Genomic DNA, 24,662 nt, shown 5'->3' on the forward strand with positions numbered 1-24,662 from the left:
CTCTCTGTTATTACAAAAATATGATAAGCAAGTTAAGCAAATTGCCGTTTTGATCAGTTGGAGATGGAGCGCCCAAACTGGTGACGTCAAATGCTACTGTAGCTAGCAGCTAGCTACTGTAGTTCGTTATCACCATGTTACAAACAAACTCAAAACAATTAAACTGATCCTAAAAAATAAAGTATGACCACTAGAAGCAATAGAGCTGACCTACATGGATAGCATATTGAAGGCATTTAACTAACTTCCGATCGTGGGCCGAGATATATTTTTTCTAAAAGAAAATCCCATCCTCTCCCGCTAGTCTCTAGGAACGCAACCACCAGGTGGCGATGAGATTACTTTCCCTCCCTATAGAGCCTAAAATAAGCTACGCAATGGGATATACTACGAGGATAGTAAAAAGCGTTTCATGCGCTTGTTACATTAAAATATAAACATAAATAAAGTGCTCACATTCTAAAATATAAATAATGTAATCGTTTACATGCAATTACTAATCCTAAGGGCCTCAGAGGGTATGCAATGTGTCAGGTTTGTTTTAGCATTTCACAAGAAATAATAGACTAGCCAGAAGAATGTGGAAAATTGCAGGGTAATTACATTTTGCATATTATGTTGCATGTTGCAAACAGTTCACTAACCTATTTACACCTATTATGGGTTTAGATTATTATCACAATTGCAATGCAAATGTTCACGATTGAGAATTTGTTATTTTATTACTGTTATTGTCATTGTTATAATTATTTTTCTGTAATGTGGCTATGTATATCATTTCAATTGAATACAATTACAATATTCACCTGAAAAGTGTAGGCCTATAATGTTTTTACAGTAGACAGTAACCTGTGGAGAGCTTGTTATGTAATAGATAAGGGAGTCTGTACAAATTCGTAATTGTGTATGAGTGGTGTTTCAGCACACTTCTTTCCCACATTTCACAGAGGAGTCGGGAACAATTCTTTATATCGAACAGCAGCACAGGGTAGTCGGTCTGGGCAGTCCATAAGGTTTTATATTCAAATTTGCTCTAGTTTTTAATATGATGATCTCTACCTTACTTCCGTTTTGTCAAAAGACGAGTACTTTTGCGACGGTTCGCAATGTCTATGGGCTAAATGGCAGAGCGGAACTGTAGTAGCCTGTGCCACAGTTCGTCTGAGAGCATGTGAATTGGGCACAGGGGGTCCCAATCAAATCGTCAAACTAATTTCGTTCATGTTTACAACATTTAGCCTACATCGCAGTGGATCGTCATGCCTGCCCTCAAAGCGCTGCTAGAGACGGGACTGGACTTTGTAGAATTCTTGGGAGAGAGGAAGTCGAAAACAAGTATAAATGAACTGAAGGATATTTACAATTTGGAATTCAAAAGGTGCTTTCGGTCACTTTGTCATGTTTTTTGGCATATGCTACTTTTATTAGACGAGACAGGTTGATCTGAACTGGTTGTTTAGGTAGCCTACCCCATAAGTAGCCGTCTGGAGCTGGTTTACAGGGAAGTGAAACTAGTCATAATAGCCGTGTAGCGTACAGCTTCAGTCCTCGCCAAACAAATGTAGGCCTAGCCTACTGATCAAATGTTATTCTTTTAATATGCAGTAAGTCATTTAGGCTATGTACTATTTGTAGGAATGGAGCCAAAGATCACAAGTTCTGCAGTGTTATCTACGCCTTACAGAAAAACAGCAAAGCCACCAGAAAACAAGGCAAAATATATTTAAATGTAACACCTCAGGTAAGACATTCTTAAAAAAGAAAAAGCACTCAGCAGCCTGTATGGGCAGTGTCTGTGTGAGAATGATGGGTGTATCCTGCTCTGTGTTGAAGGTGAGAGTGTACTACTGTGATCAGTGGAGAAGACCAGCCAAGCCAGATGGGAGGGCTGCAGACAACGGAACAAGTGCACCACTTTCCCCTCTCTCCACCCATTCTACCTCTCCATCTATGATGAACCCGGTCCTGACGCCGAAGAAGAAGCTGGCCAAAGAAGTAGTTAACAAGCTCAAGGTGAACAGGTATGTCTTAGATCTGTATCACAGTATGTTGCGCTAGAATAGATGGTGACCTGATGTTCACCGCTCACCTTTTAGATGCCTAAAATGGGTCACTTAGAGTATGTGGATTTTAGGAACCACACCACCACACATGAATGTACAGTACTCACTTTATTCACCCCTCACCTGTTTTATTCCTTGCTGAGTGGGTGGAGTAAAACAATAGAAAGTGATTCATGGCAAGTGAGTGAGACAGTTGTTTTCTTCTGACTTTGAGATTTACATGAGAATACATTTTAACCCTAAGGAGTGAACGTGTCCATATATGTGACAATCTATATTTGCTCATTTACTATTTTAGTCTTAACTGAGCCTTGTTGAGTGGGTTATTCGAGCTCATGTTTTAGTTGACAACTGAGATGGTGATTTGCGTCTGGCGCCTGTGTTATGTCTTGCCTGCCGTGTTGTGGGATTTGTGCTGTTTCTGTTGAGATAGTGTGGGCCTTGGGAAGGAGCTGTCTTTGTCTGAGGAGCAGGCTGGAGCCCTCCCACAGATTTAGTGGGATCAGGTCGGACGCGAAAACATGCCACAGATGTCGGTCGTTTAGGGATACAGCCTTGTGTGGTAAATTGTTGATGTGTTACTTGTCGACTGAGAGAGTGACCTGATGCCACAGACGGAGATGTCATTAGTCAAGACTGTATTAGAAGTGTAACTTTGTATTGTATTGTCAGACTGTGTCTATTAGCAACACGATGTACTGTAGGTCTCTGGTACCGTGAATAAAGCTCTCTGAGAATTCTGACTGACTGCTGACTCTGTACCACAAGGTTTTGTACCACAAGGGCATCTCCAAGTTTGGAGCTGTCTCTGGACTTCATCTGTCCCAACTATCCCCAGCCATCGGTTCTTGTCCCAATGTGGACCAGGTCATAGCCTACTCCGGTACGATCTGTACCTGAAGTTGTGCACCCTCCGAGAACAATGGGTACAATGACTGCTCTCTGTCTCTACAGGGTAAAGTTGATCTCTGACAAAGGTGGCATCCAGATATCCTCAGATCCAGTGGCAACCAATGGCAGGATTCACCTCAACATCCAGGAACTTGGAAAGGTTGTTGTCGTCAAGTTCCACATTCAAAACATGGCAGCAGATTCCATCTATTTCAACTACTACACTGCACTCCACCGGATCCGCTGCTTCACTCTGGTGGATGAGAAAAGAGTCACCCGGGTCTCTTCCCTTCTTCTCTGCCCAGGTAAGACCGCTGACAGACACCTGCGCAGGTGTGAAAGTATTTCTCTGTCTCACGCTGGCCTGTGACTGGTTACTTTGACTTTCTCTCTGATTTCAGAAATGGTATGGAAGGTAAATGGTAGCATGTCATATCATATGAAACCAGTAAATGATCTGAGGAAACAATGATTCTCTTGTCTTCAGTGACAATGAGGTTAATGTTTGCCAGTCTGCTGTTTAGTGTCTACTATTTTTCTTTAAACAAACCCCAGAAATTGATGCATGAGCTGGCTGAAGAGAGGGTCATTCTCCACAGTCATTTCCTGGTGACAGGTGTATTCTCAACTGTGGCAAAGAGATTAGATAACAACCGGAAATTATTAACTAGATTGAATTCCGTGTTCTTGGTGATCAGTTCTCTAAATAAGCTTGGCCCTATTCCTGGCACCCTTTGATTTATATATTGAAGCAGTGTTAGTATGTGAATGTGGAAAGTAACAGTGATGGACAAGTGATACAAGTGAGTAGTCCGGTGATGACCAATGATGGACTTTGCCTGTCTGGCCTTGTTGCAACTCTGAAGACATCATTGTTTCTCAGCGGTGTGTTATATCTTTTATTCCATTCTCCATACACAAATAAAATACAGTGTCAAAGCAAAGATGTCTCCCCCAGAAAGTATGCTGATTACATGGCCTTGGTTATCTGCATGCAGATATCACCAGCCCTCCCTACTCTCAGCAGACAGACAATCTTGCCACCTGGTTTGATGCCAGCTTCTTTGACCTTGGTCAGACAGAAAAAGGCCTCTTTTCAAGCCAGTTATCATTTCAATTTAAATTTAATTTCGCTTATAGAGCGCCAAAACATTACACATGTCTCATGGCGCTTTACAGAGTGTTAAACATTCAAAGAGAGCCCATGAGTAACAGGGGCAAGGAAAAACTCCCTAGAATTGGAGATACATATAGGAAGAAACCTCAGACAGATCCACGACTCAAGGACTCTCACGACTCATCATGAAAGGCAGGAAGTGGAACAGCTCCCTCATTACAAATATCTGGGAACAACCATTGATGCCAAACTCACCTTTCAGACCAATGTAGACTACATTTGTTTAAAAAAAAAAAAAAGCAAGGCAGCAGCTCTCGCCTCAACACCAGCAAGCCTACCCTGGCCATAGGGTGTTCTCTTATTTAATGTCCTCTCCTGGTTTGAGAACTGGCTGACTCAATTGATCACCCATGGGCTTGGATATGTTATAAATGCAACTCCTGAACCTATATGGTTGGTTCATGACCAAGAAGGCAACTTGGGTCTATAATGACCCCACTCACCCCTTCACTTATCTTTCCAGCGGATGCCATCTGGTAAGGGAGAGACTCAAGGTCCCACTAGCCAGGAGAAATGGGTAGAAAAGACAAAGCTCCATTCAATGTAAATTGAAGGGGCAATAAATCTTCTCTTTTCTTCTGTTATCTTAAAAAAAAGGTGCTTGTTTAAATTCCTCAGAGTGCTCATGGCATATACTGTACATATACATGTACTGTAATGCTCATAAGCAATTAGCCTATTGTTATTATATTTTATTCATCACCAGAATGCACACCTTTCATCACATCATCACACACTGTGCAATGTGTGCATTCTGTAGCTCAAAGCAAGTTTACTGTGATGATTGAAAGCACAGTGCCTTACTCGGTCTGTCAAATTCTGTGAATTTCTCTTTGTTGGTCCTCTGGCTGTGTGTGTGTGTGTGCACCCCAAAAAATGGTGTTTGTACAAAGTCCCCTCTGGCTCTGTTAAATGGAAACAAATGTAGTAGCTCACACCAAGCTACAGTATAAACAATCAACATGTTGCTTCAGAAGTATGGAAAGGATGTGGTGTGATGGGCTGTTGAGCTGAAATACCAACAGCCTTTCGCCAGAGTCGTGACCTGGATCCTCACACACATATCCGTATATCTGGCATGAGCATCCACAAATAACATCCTGCCTCACCTCACCCCCACAGGTGACCGCTACGTTGTGGAGGTGCACTACCAGCTACACCACTATGGCCACTTCCCTGCCTCCATGTACTTTGAGTTCTGCGCCGACCCGCCCACCTCCTCCAAGCCCTTCTGCATTGTCAGGGAGATGGAGGCCGTGGCCATGACCCAGCTGGCTGTAGAGCTGGGACCCGTAGCCCCCTACAGCCCCAGGCAGGGGGCCATGCTCCAGGCTGTGTGCACTGTGGTGGAGGAGGGAGAACCTCCAGAGAGGTGGGTTTACACTTACATTTACATTTATCCTTTTAGCAGACACTTTTATCCAAAGTGACTTACAACAACTAGAAAAGCACTCAAAGAGCGCAGACCTCCGCCAAGCGAAAACATAACCACCTCATGGATCCAGACGGTGATACGGATCACTCCCAAAATGTATTCATTTCTTCCTTGGGTCATTTTAAACCTTTCCTGAAAATGTAATCGAAATCCATCCATATAGTTTTGAGTTATCTTGCGAACAAGCAGACAAACAAACAAACAAACAGACAGACAAACAAACAAACAAACAAACAGACAGACAAACAAACAAACCCAATGAAAACATAAGCTCCTTGGCGGAGGTAATAAAGATGAGGAATGGTATTCAAGCTACAATACAGAGGAGACTGTTAGTAGGATTTAATGCTTCATCAGTCAGTACTGTTACTAGAGGATGAGCGTGCAGAAGGTGTAAGCATTGGGGTAATACTCTATGTCGGCACATACGGGAACTTTGAATTTGCTGCACGGCCCGCTCCCTTTTCGGGGAGTTCGGACCGCTTGGATTGAATAGACCTATGAAGTTCGCCTAGAAAAAAGCTACCATCGTTGCCATAGACAGTTAGCTTCAATTAACACCCAGATCTCCTTATATGGGCAAAGATGGCAGCTGTGGTTCCTTTTTGTAGGCAAACTTCAGAGATCTATGGAAATCTATGGAGCTGCATCCACATGGTAGATGCTTGCTTCCTCCGAAAAGGGGACGTGTTGCAGAGAGATTGCGATATGCCGGTTGTGTGAATAGGGGTTTACGCAGAGCTGAGACTGGTGTGGAGCAGTGTTGCCAGATTGGGCGGGTGCCTGCCAAAATGCTTTAGGCTGGCAAATACAATTTTTAGTTAAATGGTTCTCTGTGGCGTTTTCTTGCTGAAGAGGGCTGGTTTTTGAACGTGATTGGGCGTAAATCACTCAACACAATCTGGCAACACTGGTGTGTGGAGACGCCTACTACTGCTGCGGCCGCTGGGTGCAGCTGAGAGTACCATAACCTTCAGTGACATTGAGCCAGACCTGGGTCAGGTCTGCTCCATAGTGATATTTTTATTTACATGTACATGTAATCAACTTCAGTTTAAACATGCTATAGATAGCATTGCCTTTAAATAAGAAGCACACACACAAGAAAAGACATAATGGGGCCACATGAACTTTGAAGGGAATTTGAAGTGAATAATCACACTCAGAAAAGGTCATTCAATTTTTTGTCAGCCACTAATGTATCATCTTTTACTGGTGCCCTTGGGCTGCCAGTTAATTGTAATCTTACATCCTAAAATGGAGCTTTTCTTCTTGTGGCTTCTCATTCTCATAGTACAGCATGCACCATCATTTGGAGTTGAGTTCCTGTGAAATTTTTAATGTTCGATTGTAGAGGGAGCTTTCGGTATCTCGAGTAGTAATGAGGTTATTTTTTATTTAATTTTTTTATCACATTTGCAATATTAATTTAGGCAATTAGGAGGCATAATGGCCTCTGCTGTTTCAATTTGGTTTTAAGTATTCATGTTGGAAAAAAAATCCTGTCATGCTTGACTAATTCCATATTTTCCTTTCGCTATTAAACAGTTTTGTCACCCACTCGCTGAAAAGTGTTGTGAAGCTGAAGGAATACCAATACCCGAAGTACCTTAAAGACTTGGCCAGGCAGAGACTGGAGGACTCGGAGTATCTGTCTCCTGCTGCCAGACAGCAACTCCCAGTGGTGAGGTGAGGGCACCACACAGAGGCCTCTCTAGCAGACAGCCACACACACACACACACACACACACACACACACACACACACATACATACATACATATACACATATACACATACACACGTACATACATGCTGCTACTAGTAGTTTTTGTTTTCCTTCTAGTTATTTCAGGTAAGCGCTCCGGTGTGCTACACACACACACACACACACACACACACACACACACACACACACACACACACACACACACACACACACACACACACACACACACACAAACCAAATAAAGCAAGCAGACGTTAAAGGTAACAGGCTCAGGCCTAGAAAGAGATGGGGTGTACAGATAATCTGCTGCTATACAGTATATAGCAATGTAATGGATCAAAATCACAGCCATATAGAAATAGAACAGAACGAAATTGCATGGCATTTGATTAGTTGTGTTATAGTTCACTCACTGCGTAGTTGCCTTTTGGAACACTTTTGAATTAGATTGCCAAACACAATGCACTCGAATGCATTAATGTGACATTAATGCAATTACTCTGAGAGAGAGCATGTCCTGAGTTGACTTACATATAAAATGGCCTCATAATAGACACCGCAGCCAGAGGTAAAATGAAGGTGATTTGACTTACTGGCGTTTTTGTGATTCATCTAAATAAAAAATCCTCACACTATGGGTTCCGTAATTCCCATCGCACAGAGTGAATTACTGTAATTTATGGGGCCATAACACTTAGGGCCGGCGTGATTTCCCTCGCCCCCCCCACCGCCCTTAGGCCTTCTCGCTATGACATGTCAATAGAATTAATAAGAAGACTAGGACCCTTTGCAGCTCCAGGTTCCTCAAGAGGAAAAAAGATATTAAATTATGTTAAACTGTCCATGACCGAGGGGGGGTGAGGGAGGGAGGGAGAGAGGGGGGGGGGGGGGGGGGGTCGTCAACAGTATTACAATGAATGGGACCGCAGTGAATGTCTGGCAGCCGCCAAGCACAAAGGAGTCTTTATGAAACATTATGGGAAGCTAACCATGGAGACCCTATTTAAAGGCAGCTGAGGATAGGACTGCGTGAGAAATAGAGTCGTGTCATAAAGTGTGGCAAAGCGTCCTCGGGCTCTGCACCTCTGGCACGTAATCACACATTCGACTAACGTGGAGCTACTGAGAATCTAATTGATTGTCCTGTTGGGCCATGAGCGAGACGAAAAGCAGGACACAGAGAGACCATCCATAATGCCCCACTGTGCCTCCTGTTTGGGCCATTTATATCAACGCCTTTCTTTACCCATGTTCAGCCACTTGGTACTGCCTGTGTGAAACATGGGCTGGCCACCTGTGCTTGTGTGGTCACCTTCGACAAGTCTGAAGAAGGGCGTTTGCCTGAAACGTTACTCGATTAAAAACAGTTCAAACGTGGAGCTCCGTGTGCGGACCCAGCGCTGGTTGTCTCACCTTCGACACATAGCCTTCTCATAACCTCACTGAGTTGTCGATTTGTTTGTTTGTTTGTTTGTTTGTTTGTTTGTTTGTTTGTTTGGTGTTGTCAGGGGTGTGCTGGACTCGCCCCTGTCCATGAAGAGCTACTCCAGACGCTTCCACCTGCTGCTGCACCTGGAGGAGATCCAGATGGAGGTGGACATCAAGAAGTACGACATGCACGCCCAGACCATGACCCAAGACAAGAGCAACAGAAAGCTCCTCAACCTTACTGTAAGAGAGACGGCTCACCCTTCCCACTCCGTCATTAATAGCCCGGAAGAAGAGCATGTAATAGAAGTATAGATCTCCTGTGCCTGAAAAGGCTAAATTAAACCTACTGAAGGCGCATGCCGCCTTTCTATTGACCAGCGGGACAAAAGCGATGAAGTGAGAGAACAGAACAAGAGATGTTGCTCCTTTTATTCAAATAATCCTCTGTCAGAATATTTGTGATGGGATTTGCATCTGTTGAAAATAATGTAACGCTTAAATGAACATGTGTCAAAAATCGAAGAAGCATAGTTGAATAAACTGTTGGATAATAGTACGGTTGCCAACCCACATTCCCCTGTGACTCAATTCTGTTTATATGCAATGGACCATTAAAGCATTTCAGATGAATTTTGTAATGCTGTTTTATAAATAATCATTTTGTTATATCCATGACGGAGCTTGTGTTTGGAGTAAATCATTTTAAGCTTTCAAGCAAATAGGAAAAAAAAGACTAGTGTTAATAAAAGCAGGGCCAAGCCATGTTCTGCAGTGAAACGTGCCTTTGTATCTGTATCCTAACAAAATAAGTGAAAGATGTCCGCTACACCATGAGATCCTGATAGAATTTTGCTAGACCTGTGTAATGTTTCGGGCATTAGCCCTTCGTCTGATGCTCGTTACATACGTTACATAGGCCTAGGAAAATTCTGCTAAAATTTGGAGCCCGTGGAGTGGCGGACTTCTTTCACTTACAGTATGTTGTTATGCCCAGTTTGTCCAGCACCCAAGTTTAGAATTTGGATGTGCGTGCTTGTTTGTTATAACTTTTTATTATTATTATTATTGTTATTGTTATTGTTGTTTAATTAGTATTTTTATTATTATTTATTATTTCTGCACCTGCTCCTCTCTCAGGTGCCCGGTGTGGCAGAGAACAGGCCGTCGGTGTTAAGAGGGGACCACCTCAAGGTCTCCAAGACTGGGGACATGTCGCAGCCACTCACCGTCTACAAGGGCTATGTGCATCGCGTGGAGCTGGATAACGTCAAACTAGGCTTCTCCAAGAAGTGTGTACGACATACACGCATACACACACACACACACACACGCATATACACACGTACACACGTACACACGCATATACACACGTACACACGTACACACGTACACACGTACACACGTACACACGTACACACGTACACACGTACACACGTACACACGTACACACGTACACACGTACACACATACACTCGCACACACGCATATGATCCATGACACGCATGTTACTGATGCGTACACATTCAGAGCTTATGAAGGGTGAGCAGGGTGTGTTATGTCTGGTAAAATTACAGGGTTTTATTGGACTCATTCATCACAACTGATCAGTCTGTCGTCTTTTAAACTGCAGTGGAATATAGTAAATGAAGACATTTTCTGAATACATTAACACTGACAGGCAAATACAGGTCTAATTGAGGGTGCAGAGAGATTAAATTAATGTAAGTTTAATTACAGGGTTTGGAGGACTCACTGCCTATAGCCTACATTTTAGGACTGTGGTTAAACCTGGTCAATGAACGTTTCCTTAAATGTAAATTGATATTATTGATAAATGTGCCAATAATTCTTCACCACTGACTGCAGTAAATCTGAATACTGGGAGTCATGCCAGAGTTGATGCTAAAGCTTCCACCTGCTGTCCGTAAATCATATCCAGAATATGCTTTATATCTGCGATATTAAAGCAGTTGTATGCCTCTGATCACACAGTGCACTGCAATCTGGATGGTAGCAGAGTGCCATGTTTGAAAATGTCTGTCATGCTACAGTTGCTAATGCTCCAGTTCCCTTTGTGGCGTTCACAGGCTAGTGCAGAACTTCATCAGTAACATGAAGTTTGAAGTGGAGTTCACCCTCAACCGCTTCCCTCTGAAGCTGCAGCACCGGGCGGTGGAGCTGGCCACCCAGCACAAGCTGGGGGACGTGCTGTTCCCCCGGGACTCCAAAGCCACTCAGATCCCCCAGCCTCGCCTCCGGTGAGTAGGCCACAGAAGAGTGTCCTTAGCCTCAGAACCGCACAAGCTGGGAGAGAGATGCTTTGATATGGGGTCATAAACTCACCCCACTGGGCATTCATTTTTTTCTGAAGCTCTTTAAGTGACCAGTATTTTTTGGATGTATGATAATGAAAGGGGGTTATTTCACAAAAAGTATTTTTTGCAAGTGTTGCGTACATTTATTTGATCTTCCGATGTTTGTGCTGCTGGATGAACGTTATTTGTGCTGTTGCACTGCACTGTCGGTGCAGACAGGCATTGACAATCAGACATACAAAGAGCTGCTTTTTATCTTCTTTCTTTCTCTCACTCACTCACACACACATATACACACACACACACTCACACACACACACACACACACACACACACACACACACACACGTAACACACACACACAGAGAGAGAGAAAGACACCGGTGGCACTCCTGTCACAATCCATGTTAATGACTTTGGGGACTGGCTGTTCTATTCTGCTGCACACTCTCACCCAGTGACTGTCACCCGGAGACCATGACTGGCTCTGCAGTGGCTTTGACTCTGGGCCGGAGGTGGCCCGTATGCGGCCCAAGCCTGGGCCTGCCCCAGCCTCCTCCTCTCTGGACCGAGGATGGAAATCTATATTCTTCTCACAGGCCAGTGGCTCTCTGCGGTGCCTGAGAGAAAATCAACTGACAGATGTGATAAAGCTATGAATACATTCTCGCAGATAGTTCAATTACCACGCTCCCGGATTTTACAACTGCTAGATTCACAGTTGTCTCTCAGATCTCCGCACTCTCTAGATGAACCTTTTTTTTTAATGAAACGCTAACACTTTGGAATTGATGGTTTGATACTTCGTTAAGTTTTAATTGGTATTTACTGCAAATTGAAATGATGCAAAAAATTTACGGGGGGGCCGGGTATTCGTCCTCTAGATTTTTCAACCGTGACTTGGAGAACAACCCGGAGCAGAATGCCGCTATCCAGTGGATTGTTGCGGGGGGCTCCATTCCGGCTCCGTACTTGGTGTTCGGCCCCCCAGGAACCGGAAAAACCGTCACTCTAGTGGAGGCCATCAATCAGGTTCGGGAACTCTCTGTTTTTTTTTGGCTGCTGGTGCTCATCCTCTGCACTACACACAGTGTTAACCTTTGACCTCCATGGGAATTTGTACTACAAGCTGAAGCTAAGCTAAATAAAACAGGAACACCTTACAGCAGTGGCAAAATAGCCAACGGTATCAAATGATTGATCAGCCGCACCCAGGATCCACCCAGGACACCAAGATGTTTTCTCTCTGTGTGTGTGTCGTCTGTTGTAGATCTGCAAGTCGGACCCGTACACCCACGTGGTGGCGTGCGCCCCGTCTAACAGCGCCTCTGACCTGCTGTGTGAGCGCCTCATGGGCTACGTGGACGCCCACCAGCTCTTCCGCCTCTACGCCGGCACCCACAACCCCAAGACCGTACCCCCCAAACTACTGGTGAGCACACACACACACACACACACACACACACACACACACATACACACACACACACGCATATATATATATATATATACACACACACACACACACACACATACACATAATATATACTGTATGTATACACACACACACACACACACACATATATACACACACACACACACACACACACATATATATACATACACACACACACATACACACAGATACGCACACGTGCACACACACACACAAGCAGAGACAGCGAAGACGCCCCCACACAAACACACACTGGGGACTAGCCATTTCACAGAGGCTGCTCTGGAGCTGCAACAGCGTTGCTTTATTATCCCGTCCCTGATTAGCCTCCGTGTCACTCCCCCGCTGAGGTAAAGCACAATTATGGACACCCTGCCGTACACTGCTGTTTGACTCACGACAGCAGGATATGATGAAGTGCCTCGCCTGAGCACTGTTTTTGCGTGCTAGTGCTTCCTAGTTCCCCATTTCATATGCAGGCACTGCTCTTTCGATTGACAGATGTGACGTGGCTGTAATTTAGTTAGCGCTGTACCCCCTGATATCGATGAAGGCTGCACCTCCTGTTGATTGCTTCCCATGGTGAATTGAACCAGTGCAGCGTTTGTTTAGAAACGCCATCTTTCAAAAAAAAACCCACGCGTCTCTCTCTTTGCTTGATGGAGGTGGTTCTCACTTCTCCGTGATCGACCCCATTATCTCATCGGAACAAGGCAGGAAGTGAAGGGGCTGAGTCAGTGTTTTCGCGCCGCTCTCAGGCTTTCTGAAAAATACGACGCGAAGCAACGGCCATTTGAAATGATACTCCTGACCCCCTTGCTGGACGGCGTCATGCCCGAGTGCCTGAGATACGACTCTTCTGACCACTTCCATTTCCAGAGAGAGAGATCCACAGTCCAGCACTTAAACAGACATGAACCCTATGGCTGCAGTTCACCTTTTTATGGGGGGGTCAGGGAAAATACAGGTTGTGCTCAATTCTCAGAATCCCCTCCTGAACATTAGTTATAATGGATAAGCCATTAGCAGAGACAAGCTTGAGGTAATGGAGAGAAGAATTAAGAATAATATTCCTCAGGTTTAATTTGTATGCATTGAACCACAAGGAGTCAGTGTGTCGGAAAAAACACAATTCTCGCATCCAGCCTCTGACAAAGCTGTACTGTCAAGAGTATAATGACTGGACACTCATTGTGTGGAATACAATTACTTGCGACAAACAAAAAGCATGTTAAAGGGGGAAAATGCTGTTTATGCACATTTTATCAATCCTATGTGTGCATTTATTTGTTATACTGATGGCTGAGTAATATACAATGTGTGGAAATTATGTGTGATAGACCACTCAGTCATATTCTAGTCCTTGAGATAACATCCATGACATGTTGGCTTGATGCATGATGTGTACATGATGTATGCCTGTCAAGTCTAGGGTTGCAAATAGTAATACTATTGATGACCACCGCACTGCTGCTGCAGTGTCCTGACTTGTCTCTCTCCCTCTCTCACCAGAAACACTGCAACTGGGACGAGCATCAGGACTGTTTCGTCTTCCCGGCCAAAGAGACGATGATGAAATACAAGGTCATCGTCTCCACACTGTTCACTGCCGGAAGGTAGGTAGCAGGGCTAACTTTTGAGGTGCTGGACGTGCAGTCAGACCACAGTGTTGACCGCAGTGGCTACCGTGGCTGGGACGCTCTTCAGCAAAATGTCTGGTTGTCCATGCAGGCTCGTCTCGGGGGGCGTCCCTGTTGGCCACTTCACGCACATCTTTGTGGACGAGGCCGGACAAGCCGTAGAGCCAGAGTGTATCATTGGGATTGCAGGTAGAATGCAGCATACTGGAAGACATGGTTACTTGCCATACCCACTATATACACATCGTACATTCATCACTTCAGTGGGATTGCAAATTCATTAATCCTGATTAGTTACATGTTACATCACATTACATTACATTGGCTGACGCTTTTTAACCAAAGCGACGTACAACATGGTATAACATTTTACGCTTTTTAAAGCAATTCTAACAGCAATTCTAGGAAAAATGAAAAAGTAGAAAGTCCCAAAAATAGTAAAAGTACCAGCACTAATGATGGTCCATATTGGGATGACTGGAGACATTTTATGCTTTTACCAGTGTTCAGAGCCCCTACTGCTTGACATGCAAGTGAAGTAACATATGGAAGCAACAATGGAAGATGCCATGTACAGTATAATGTAGTGTGTGTAGTCAGTGCTTACATTGATCCAAAAATGGTTGATGGAGTGTTTCCGCAGTTTCTGCATGTTTCTGTGCCTTCATGCTCTTCCTTTTGAGTTGTAGCATATAGAGTGTGTTTGTGGAACTACCAACATGCACATGTACAGTATGTTTAGATTGTGATTGTGAGTGTGTGTGTGTGTGTGTGTGTGTGTGTGTGTGTGTGTGTGTGTGTGTGAGATAGGCTTGCTGCATCCACAGAGAGGCCAGTTGGTGCTGGCAGGCGACCCTGAGCAGCTGGGGCCCATCCTGCGGTCCCCACTGGCTCTGCGGCACGGACTGGGTGAGACTCCCCTCCCTTCCCCACCCTGCGCACAACACCGCACAGCACATCATCTAAAACACAGCCCAACACAGAGCACAACAGGAAAAGGCACAACACCGCACAGCACAGCAGAGCACAGCACATAATCTAAAACACAGCCCAACACAGAGCACAACAGGAAAAGGCATCTAGAACACAGCACAGTACCTAGAACACAACACTGCACAGCACAGCACTTAAAACACAGCACAGCACAACACAACACCGCACCTAAAACACGGCACAACACAGAGCACAACAGGAAAGGCACTTAAAGCATAGCACAGTGCCTAGAACACAACACCGCACAGCACAGCACTTAAAACACAGCACAACACAACACAGCACCTAAAACACAGCACAACACAACCGAAAAAACACAACATCAGTCTGCACAGCACAACACTGCACAGCACAGTATTTAATGCACAACACAGCACCACACAGCTCAGCACCTAAAACAGAACACGACACCACAACACGGCACCTAAAACACACCACAACACAGCACATAAAACACAGCACAGCACAGCACAGCACCTAAAACACAGTACAGCACAACACGGCACCTAAGACAGCACAGCACTGCACCTAAAGCACAACACTGGACAACAAACATAGGACACAAAGCAACTACAGCACAACACCGCCAGTTTACAACCGATTGGTTTGAAACCTTTTCACATTTTCAGCATATTGTTCTTAATGCTTATTTACTTGTGATTATGTTCAAATAATTATACAACCTGTTGATATGCCATTCATATTTTAAAGCTGTATTATCAATGCTCATATTTTCTTAATATTTATGAAATGTATTGATTAAAATAAATTAGGTGTACCATATCAACTTAAAGGAATTTCAGGCACATTTACTGTAGGCACAACATATTGATTAGAAATGTGTTAGATTGTATAATGCATTTGTAATGCTTATGTCCTGGTACTTTTCTTGCTACCGATTGGAGAAAGAATATGCGAATGAACGAGTGGGAGAGCGGTGGAAGCATTGGGAGTTTAATTGCGAACCTAGTGGGAGTTTAATTGTGAAGCGAACCAAGCCTTGCTTACCCAACAAGAAAGCATTGGAAATACATTTTCCAATACATTTGCAGATGCATGTTCCTCTGTGTCTCTCTTGTCTACTAGTGTAGCACACAACACCTAGATTGACAGTGGAGGGGGAAAAAAACAAACAAACAAGGTCAATATTAATTGCTAAAGAGATTGACAGTGGAGAGAAAAAAGAAAGAAATAAACGAGGTGGATATTGATTGATAAAGATACACTGAATACTCCGTTCTGCCTGACGGACTGCTCTGGTATGGCATGCTAAAGACCATCTCTTAAGTATTTAATGATGAATCAGGCTGGGGAGCAGTGCTCCCTGGAGTCTTGGTGTGTGTGAAGAGTGGAGTGCTTCAGCGATGACCTTGTGGGTGTTTCTTCATCTTGTGCGCCAGGCCTTTCTCTGCTGGAGAGGCTGATGAGGGATTGCACGCTCTATCAGAAGAAAGAAGACACGCACCAGTACAACGGGCGTTTTGTTACCAAGCTGCTACGCAACTACAGGTGAGGGGAAAACACACACACACACACACACACACACACACACACACACACACACACACACACACACTTACTGTACAGTACACTCACACTCACTCACTCACTCAAAGAAATCAGAATATTGACAGAGACCTAGGTGTGTTAAACGGATTCTTCATAAACCGTTAACGGCAGTAAACGATAATGAATATTGGTTTATTTACATGAGCACTTGAATTACCAGATCAATACAAAGCCCCGATAATAATCCTTTTTTTTTTGCACAGCGTGTAAATGCGCTCACTATAATAAACTCACAGAGACGGAACCTGTGAACCAGTGTAGAATTTATATTTATCGACGTGTACTGAATTGAATTCATATGTACTTCCTGGCTGCTGAGATGCATGCAGTTACAGGAAACGCATGCAAATGATGCACATGCACAATGGTGCATGTAGACGCTGAGCAGCGCATCTAAACCCCTATGAGCACCTACTCACAACTCACAGAGCATTTCTTAAACATCTCCTCCCATTTTTTGTGCTGTCCTATGTGACGTTGCTATTTAGCAGTGCTTCATCTCTCCTCCGTATCGCTCCGTCTTATATCTCTCTCTCTCTCTCTCTCTCTCTCTCTCTCTCTCTCTCTCTCTCTCTCTCTCTCTCTCTCTCTCTCTCTCTCTCTCTCTCTCTCTCTCTGCTGACACCCCATTCATCACAGATCCCACCCAGCCATCCTCAAGGTGCCTAATGAGCTTTTCTATGACAACGAGCTGCAGGTGTTTGCCAACAAAATGGACCGTGAAGCCTTCTGCAACTGGGACCACCTGCCGAAAAAGGTTTGTTCAAATGACTGACCAGCATACCTTGGCCCATTCTCAACCTCTCTCCTCTCTCCTCGATGCTTGGTCCTCCAGGCTTGTTCCCACTGATCTATAACTAGCACTGGATAGACTATCCCATTGTTTCCGCCCCATCATTCTTAATCTAGATCAGTGGGAACGAGGACCGAGGAAGGACAAAAAAGGACAAAAAACACAAATGAGAGGCACCCCTTGTGTGTAGGGGTATGGGCTCTGTGCACGACTCCATTTTGGATTCGCTTCCTACTAGGCAGTGAACTTCCTGTTTACACTGTACACAGTAGGCTATGACAGAAAATTACAGATTGCGAGGCTGTCAGTTTTAATGAAGTAGGCTACTACTTGTTGAACAACATAACTAAAGTTATCAAACCAGTTCAGTAACTTGGTTCAGTTGCTTGATTAAGGTTAAGAACATTTTAAATCCTTTTCCCATCTGCTGGAGGGATCACACACATTTTCACAAAGTCAGTCTACGTTACCATGAGATATAAACAGGAGGTTTATATGCCAGTACAAGCGAATCTAAAGTGGATTTGTGCATAGAGCCTATTGTGGTAATTCTCCATTGAAAAGGCCGATGTACCACTCTGCTGTCGAACTCATTGTCCTGTTCCCCTGGGTTCATGTGCTCACCTGTGTGCAGGGAATTGCTCATTACGACACCTTCCTATACACACACACACACACACACACACACACACCAAGCATAATCTGATACTACTGGACACTGACACTACTGGACATTAGGAAAATGACAGTGAAACACATGAAAAGCAATTGAGAAGCACTTGGGGAAGCGTCCCTAGACTCCCTACAACACAGGTTGACATGATTAATGACAGGACTAATTATTGGATGCCTGGGAAAGGGTGAACATTAATTCTCAAAACCTGAAATTAAGACCAGCTGAAGTGATACATTATTTTTGAAGGTAACTGTAGCAGGAATTTCTACCAATATTATTAATTGACTCCATGACAATGGCTGTAATTGGCTTGTCAACATGTCCATCACCCGTGAAAGGGACGAACCTTGATATCTAATTGGACTTGTGACATATAGAGAATGGAAGGCCTTGAAACCTGCTTCTGGCATAAAAGATGGAGCGTCACAACTCAAACTTCAGATCATATGCCCATTCTCATGGGAATGCGGTATTTGCAGATAACTTGATTCACTCTACCGCTTAGTGGTACTCGGTCAGACTGTGTCCCTGTGGTGAATTAAACTTTGTGGTCAATGGAAGCTCTCTTGAGCGCTATTTTGTTTATTCCAGAGTGCTAATTGGTATGCTAGTAAATGGCTAGTGTGGTTTTCCACAACGGTATACAGGCGAGTTATTCCTCTTCCATGGTTGAGAACCTATACAGGTATAGGCTTGCACCAATGTTCAGTTTGAACCAGTTTTCATTCCTGCCAATGACTTTTTTTCTCCTAGTTGTGACATTAAAACTACTAAAGAGTTATTTGAATTCAGCTCCATGCAGGTGTTTGGCCATATCAGTATTAATCCTATCTAAGATTCAGGTCAGCCGTGTGGGTGTGTATGGGACATGCAGCCCTATTCTCCCTGTTAAACACACACCTCTGCAAGAGGAAGTAATTAACGTGGGCAGAAGTGTATTTAAAAAGATTTCAATAAGCCACTACAAGCCCACATGGAATACTCATCTAGAGTTATCGTGGGAGTAATTCAATTTGCAGTTGAACTAAATAGCCGAATAATAATTTTTTAAAAAATCAAAGCTAGATTCAGCAATTATCTGTCGACATGTCGGACGAGTTGTAAAAGCAAGGATGGATGACCGTGATTGATATGAACTTGTAGGAAGTAATCAAAGCTATGGCCATACAGATATACGTCTTTGTTCCCTTTCCCTGGGCATGTAGTTGGCCATTGTTGAGGTTTGCTTGGACTTTCAATCGTCCAGAGCTTTGTTGAGTGAGCATATAGAAATATTTAGCTGAACCTTGCAAAAATTGCATGAGTAAGTTTCACGGATGTGGTTTACCCCTGGTTGTTTTTCTGTGCTGTAGGTTGTTGATATTGTAAAATAAGATGTGTCAGATTTATTGATCTTATTGACTGAGGTGTGGCTCTATTCTACACATAGGGAATATCATATCATGTTTTGAGAAAACCAGTGTCAAATCACTGCACGGTTTGACACTAACACTGTAACACAAGGCTATTTCTAAGACTTTTACCCAGTGTTTGGAATGCTTTGCGTTGATAGATTCAAAGCTCATACAACAGATTTAAGCTCACTAAAAGGACTTATGCTTTACAGATCTTTTCACTTGACTGGTAGTAAATGTCTACACGTAGAAGTTAATGTGTTTACAATTTAAAATATAGTTTAAAACGTTTCAACATGGCAAAACCGTTTGGCAAAAAAGTTTCCCACAAAATATTATCCTAAGTTTAGTGCTGTGTGTGATTGATTGTGACTGACTGATTTTGTGCGATTGCTTCTGTCTGCACTGCAGGGGTTCCCTCTGGTATTCTGTGGGGTGATGGGCAAAGACGAAAGGGAGGCCAACAGCCCCTCCTTTTTCAATGTGACGGAGGTGGAGACCCTTATCAGCTACCTCACAAAGCTAATGGTCACCCAGGGCAAGAAGGGTATTCCCAAACTCAGCTCCAAGGACATCGGCATCATCGCCCCCTACAGGAAACAAGTAAAGAGACACTCCACAATTGTCCATTTAAAAAAAATAAAAAGAAAGATGATTCTACTGGACGTTCACAGCCCTGAGATGTTGTTTCGGTGGAAGCTCGAAATTGGTCTAAGCTAAAATTTAGGATTCAACCCAACAATCCCTAGTTATACAATGAGCACGACAAAATGAATGGCAAGATCTCTGGTGGACAATGCTTTGCTTTGCTTTGGGCACTTTGAGTCTGAATGAGTGGTCTGTTTGTGTTTTCAAAAGGTGGAGAAAATTCGAAAGGCCCTCAGAACTGTGAAAGAGCTAAGCAAGTGGAGTGACATTAAGGTAGGTGCTGTGGCAGCGCCAGTGTGTTGATCGTGAAATGTTATTTAAAGGAGAGTCCTCAGCTCAAGGTGGTGGCCGCAACCACAGCAATAATAATGGTTATAATAACTGTGCTGTTACAGCACTGATGAGAGCCCAATACTGCCATTCAGAAACAAAGTAAAATTATGCAAGAATAAATAAATAGCCAAAGACACAAACAACTTAAAGCAACACTAAAGAGTTTTTTGATACCTTGGAATAATGTTTCGAAAATCATTTCCGTGGTTCATGAACTCATAACAGGGTGAACGGCACTTCTGCATTCGCTTTGCAGCCCTTTATCGGCTATAACCGCACTGTTTTATCAGATCGGGTAGCGCCGGATCTGTAGTTCGGTGGAATGAGACATAAGAAACTATGAATTTGACTTGCTTCGATGTTGCAATACATCATACTTTCATAAAATCATGCGACATACTCTACTTTGTCTGTGGATATTGTTATTTGCTGGGTAAACCAATAGCGTGCGTGCCACAGAGGAAAAGTGCTTTAGTGTTGCTTTAATTTAGTGGTTGGCAAAGTGTGGGGTGGGCCCCACCAGTGGGGAATAGAGACGTGTCAGGTGGGGCGCGATGAAAAGGAGGACTTTTGTTTGTTTGTTAATCTTTAATAATGCCTGTCTTTTTTTGATAAGATTATAGATTAAAAAAACAAAATAGCCACACACCAACAAACCGACATGAATTACAATAGCATCTGATCCAGACAGGAAATACAATGTGGAACATTTTTTGTAACATTGCCATTTTGCCGAGTTGATGGGGTCGGGTCAGGTGGGACTTGAAAATTCCCCACTTCCAAAGTGGAGAACGACAGAAAATGTTTGAGAACCACTGCTTTAATTTATGATGATATAAACAGAGTGAAGTAGGGCAATCTGAATAAGCATTGTACTACGTTGTCCCGCTGTTGTTGTAGGTGGGCTCTGTGGAAGAGTTCCAGGGACAGGAGAGGATGGTCATCATGGTGTCCACTGTCCGCAGCAGCGTCAACTACGTCAAGATGGACCAAGACTTCAATATTGGCTTCCTTACCAACGAGAAGGTGACCGACTCTTTTCTTTAAATGATCATCAACCATGTAACAATCACGCACTAGGCATAGATATCAGCCGCTTCAAAATTAAACTGTATGGACCTAACGCCCAATGGATTTAGGAAGAAATTGTCAATTGACAATTTGGTGATCATTTATAGTGGCTTGTAGTCTGGCTTGAGATTGAACATTAGTATGGGGAGTTTGCGCTTTAATTCTACTGCACAAGGTGTGATCAATTGGCATCGTTCAAATGACTCCATACGCTTGGATAGTCCTTCAACCAATCAGACCAACTATCCGGTGCGTCTTTTGGATAAGCTAGTTTGTGACTGGACCCAAAGGTTGTGGACAGGAAGCAGGGGAGATGGATCCAAATTCGCCGGCAGGTCAGGCTAGGTTCACCTGTGACCTGTTAAAACCTGTTAAAATGATGCTGAACACTGTGTGTTCTGACATTGCATTGCCCAACATGAAGGCAACTGTATCAGAAATAGGAACGAAGCCACTGTGTGTGTGTATATAGGGCACAGTTTCACTTTGCACCTGTACAGCACAGCTGCTAGTGCTGTTGTTTTTCACACGTGGGTTCTAGCTCAGTCGTCTGTCGGTAACCACACAGTTCCTGCTTCACAGGAGGCCTCCCCGTACTTCACGTTGAAGTGTCCTTGAGCAAAGCACTGAGCCGCTGCTGCAGCTAGTGCGCCGTTTCGGAGCCGTGCTTGGCTGCCTTCACCGCCGGCGCCTGGCTGTGCTGTATGTGGGAGGCCATGGTTGTAAAGGGCCTCGGAGTGCTCAGAGGAGCTCCAGGAGTGCTATATAGGGGGCTGTGCTGTGAATTGATTTAGTTAACAGGCCTCTTCTACAGCAGAGGCCACGGAGAGCAGCATGCCTGCCTCCACGCGGCACGCCTGTGGGTTTAACGCGCGTAGCACAGCTTTACCATTAAACTCTTACTCTTAAACTCTTCACCTTACTCGGGGTCATGCAAGAGAATGAATCACAAGGAAAAGTGTAAAGATGTGTTATTACATTTGTAAATGTTGTGCTGTTAATTCAGTTTTAATACAGAACCTAGACTACTGAGCTGTGTATTGAATATGTATTATTTGGAATCAGTTGAAAGGAAGTCATGTGTTCCCATTTTGAGACTTCAGTGTGTTTCCATAGAGATTTAATGTGGCAATGACCCGAGCCAAAAGCCTGCTGGTTGTGGTGGGAAACCCTGTTATACTCAAGAAGAATCCTACCTGGGAGAGGTGAGAGGACACATCTGCCATCTGTTTTTATTTATTTTTTATTATTTATGTTAATACAATCACATACAGTACATTTTTACATTAACACTATTTCTTAATTGGTGCTTTGACACAAAGAGGAGATGAATAAATATAAAGAATCGAGAATAGATCAATTTCATAGATTGTTTTTACTCTGCTCATTGTACTATATAACATTGTCAGAGATCCCTCATTAAAACCGTGTACTGTATAAAGCGTCCTTGCCTGTGTGTGTGTGTGTGTGTGTGCTGTGTCCAGGTTTATTCGGTACTGTGAAGAGGAGGGAGGCTACACTGGCTTTGACTACAGTGATGCAGAGGGGGAGGATGATGTGGTGGACAGACTTGCTGCCCTCCGCCTCAACCTGGAGTTTGACGGTAGGTGCTCTGAAGCTGGGGGCTGAAACAAACATGCATTACATGGATGGCAATGATTGATCACCCTCTGTGCCATTTGAAACTGGATAATGACTATTTTGTCCATTTGGGTATGGGATAGTTGCTGAATTCTGAAGGTTATGTAGTACACATGCACCATGTGTAATTATTTGATATGAAATGGTATGATCGAGATGTTTGTGTTATCTGTTTTGCTAAGATTAATATTCATTAATGTTGCTTCATAAAGATGCTCTGGAATTCTTAGTGTAAATATACAAGCATGGTTTAGTTTGTTGACTGTATATCTGCTGTGTTTGTGTGAATGTCTGTACCCCATCTCTTGTCCCCCCCCCTCCCCATGCAGAGATGGAGGAGAGTGCTGTCCAACAGCATGAACATCCTGAGTGGCGGAGTGAACAGTGATCGCCTGCATAGCAGCCTCATCTGGCCCGCGTCCAGCCCAGATCCTAGCCAGACTCTGCATCAAACTGGGCTGGCCAACAACAGACTGCCCTCAGCTCCTGCCAAGACAATCAACCAGCCCGCTCACCCAATCCTCCGCTCGATACAACCGTTTAAGTAGAAAGTGGTGTGCTGCAATCACACCATCCTTTTACTGTGATCATTGGTTTCCTGTAGTCTGAACCCGAAATCCAACATTAGCACTTTGGGTCATTCGGCCACTTAGAATCCACATGGACGTCAGCCATGTTCTGTTTCAATTTATATTTTTGCATTTGCGCACTTCCCCAGGTTTTGTCCCTGTAGCAGGTCCTGAAACAGTCATCCGTGCTGTCTCCATGACCTCTCTGCTTAATGAAAACCAAAGACCAAAACCTGTTCATTTTTTTTATTTCTGTCATATTTTATTTTTCCTTTGGAAGTATGCCAGCAGCATCTAGTTAACATTATCGCTAGTCAGATTAGATATACCAAACTTTCCCCACGTTGTTGCTGTGGTCAGAGTAGTGGCTTATTATGCAGATCACCTCTGCTACTTTTAGTTTGTTTTCCTTACAGACATTACTACAGATTACTTCACCACATTTATGAATTACACATATTAGTTTTCAAAAAAGGACTATAACTGAGAAGTGAGAACCTTCTCAGTGATGTTTTCCCGTTTCATTAGTTACAGGAGAAGCTTTCTACAAGGGATATTCTTATCATTTCCAAATGAGAGGAGAATACTTTACCCCTTTCGTGCTAGATATCATCTGACACTGGAATGGATAGGCTCTTATGTGGTGCTGAAGAGAACCAAATCAGTGCCTGTATCCGTCTCAAAAATCACTGTCATCTGGTTTAATAGTAAATGGGATTGTATTTTTCGGACTATTCCCTCAGTAAAAAAAATGTTTTTGCTGTAATCGAACCGGAAAAGCAATAAAAAATGACTTGTGTGGATTTTGTGACCATGTTTTTATAAAGGACTTTTTGACC

The 24,662-nt window shown here is 43.6% G+C and overlaps 1 protein-coding gene across 1 annotated transcript; it reads left to right on the forward strand.

The window, feature by feature from the left end:
- Positions 1-1,136: 1,136 nt before the first annotated feature.
- mov10a (Mov10 RNA helicase a) lies at positions 1,137-24,626 on the forward strand. The gene is made up of 22 exons (XM_062546422.1): positions 1,137-1,378; positions 1,636-1,741; positions 1,834-2,021; positions 3,018-3,259; positions 5,254-5,503; positions 7,115-7,255; positions 8,803-8,965; positions 9,863-10,014; positions 10,813-10,983; positions 11,925-12,072; positions 12,311-12,472; positions 14,009-14,112; positions 14,228-14,325; positions 14,947-15,045; positions 16,530-16,638; positions 17,338-17,455; positions 19,973-20,164; positions 20,420-20,482; positions 21,443-21,568; positions 22,730-22,818; positions 23,098-23,216; positions 23,584-24,626. The coding sequence occupies exons 1-22, from the start codon at positions 1,260-1,262 to the stop codon at positions 23,640-23,642; spliced, it is 3,018 nt and encodes a 1,005-aa protein (XP_062402406.1). The 5' UTR covers positions 1,137-1,259; the 3' UTR covers positions 23,643-24,626.
- The last annotated feature ends 36 nt before the right edge of the window (positions 24,627-24,662 follow it).

Source organism: Sardina pilchardus, chromosome 9 (genome assembly GCF_963854185.1).
Source record: "Sardina pilchardus chromosome 9, fSarPil1.1, whole genome shotgun sequence".
NCBI lineage: Eukaryota > Metazoa > Chordata > Actinopteri > Clupeiformes > Clupeidae > Sardina > Sardina pilchardus.

Coding starts and splice junctions, on each gene's coding strand:
- mov10a (XM_062546422.1), top strand. CDS start 1,260: ATGCCTGCCCTCAAAGCGCTGCTAGAGACGGGACTGGACTTTGTAGAA. Junction 3,260..5,253: donor TTCCCTTCTTCTCTGCCCAG/GTAAGACCGCTG, acceptor TCACCCCCACAG/GTGACCGCTACGTTGTGGAG. Junction 15,046..16,529: donor GGCTCTGCGGCACGGACTGG/GTGAGACTCCCC, acceptor CTTGTGCGCCAG/GCCTTTCTCTGCTGGAGAGG.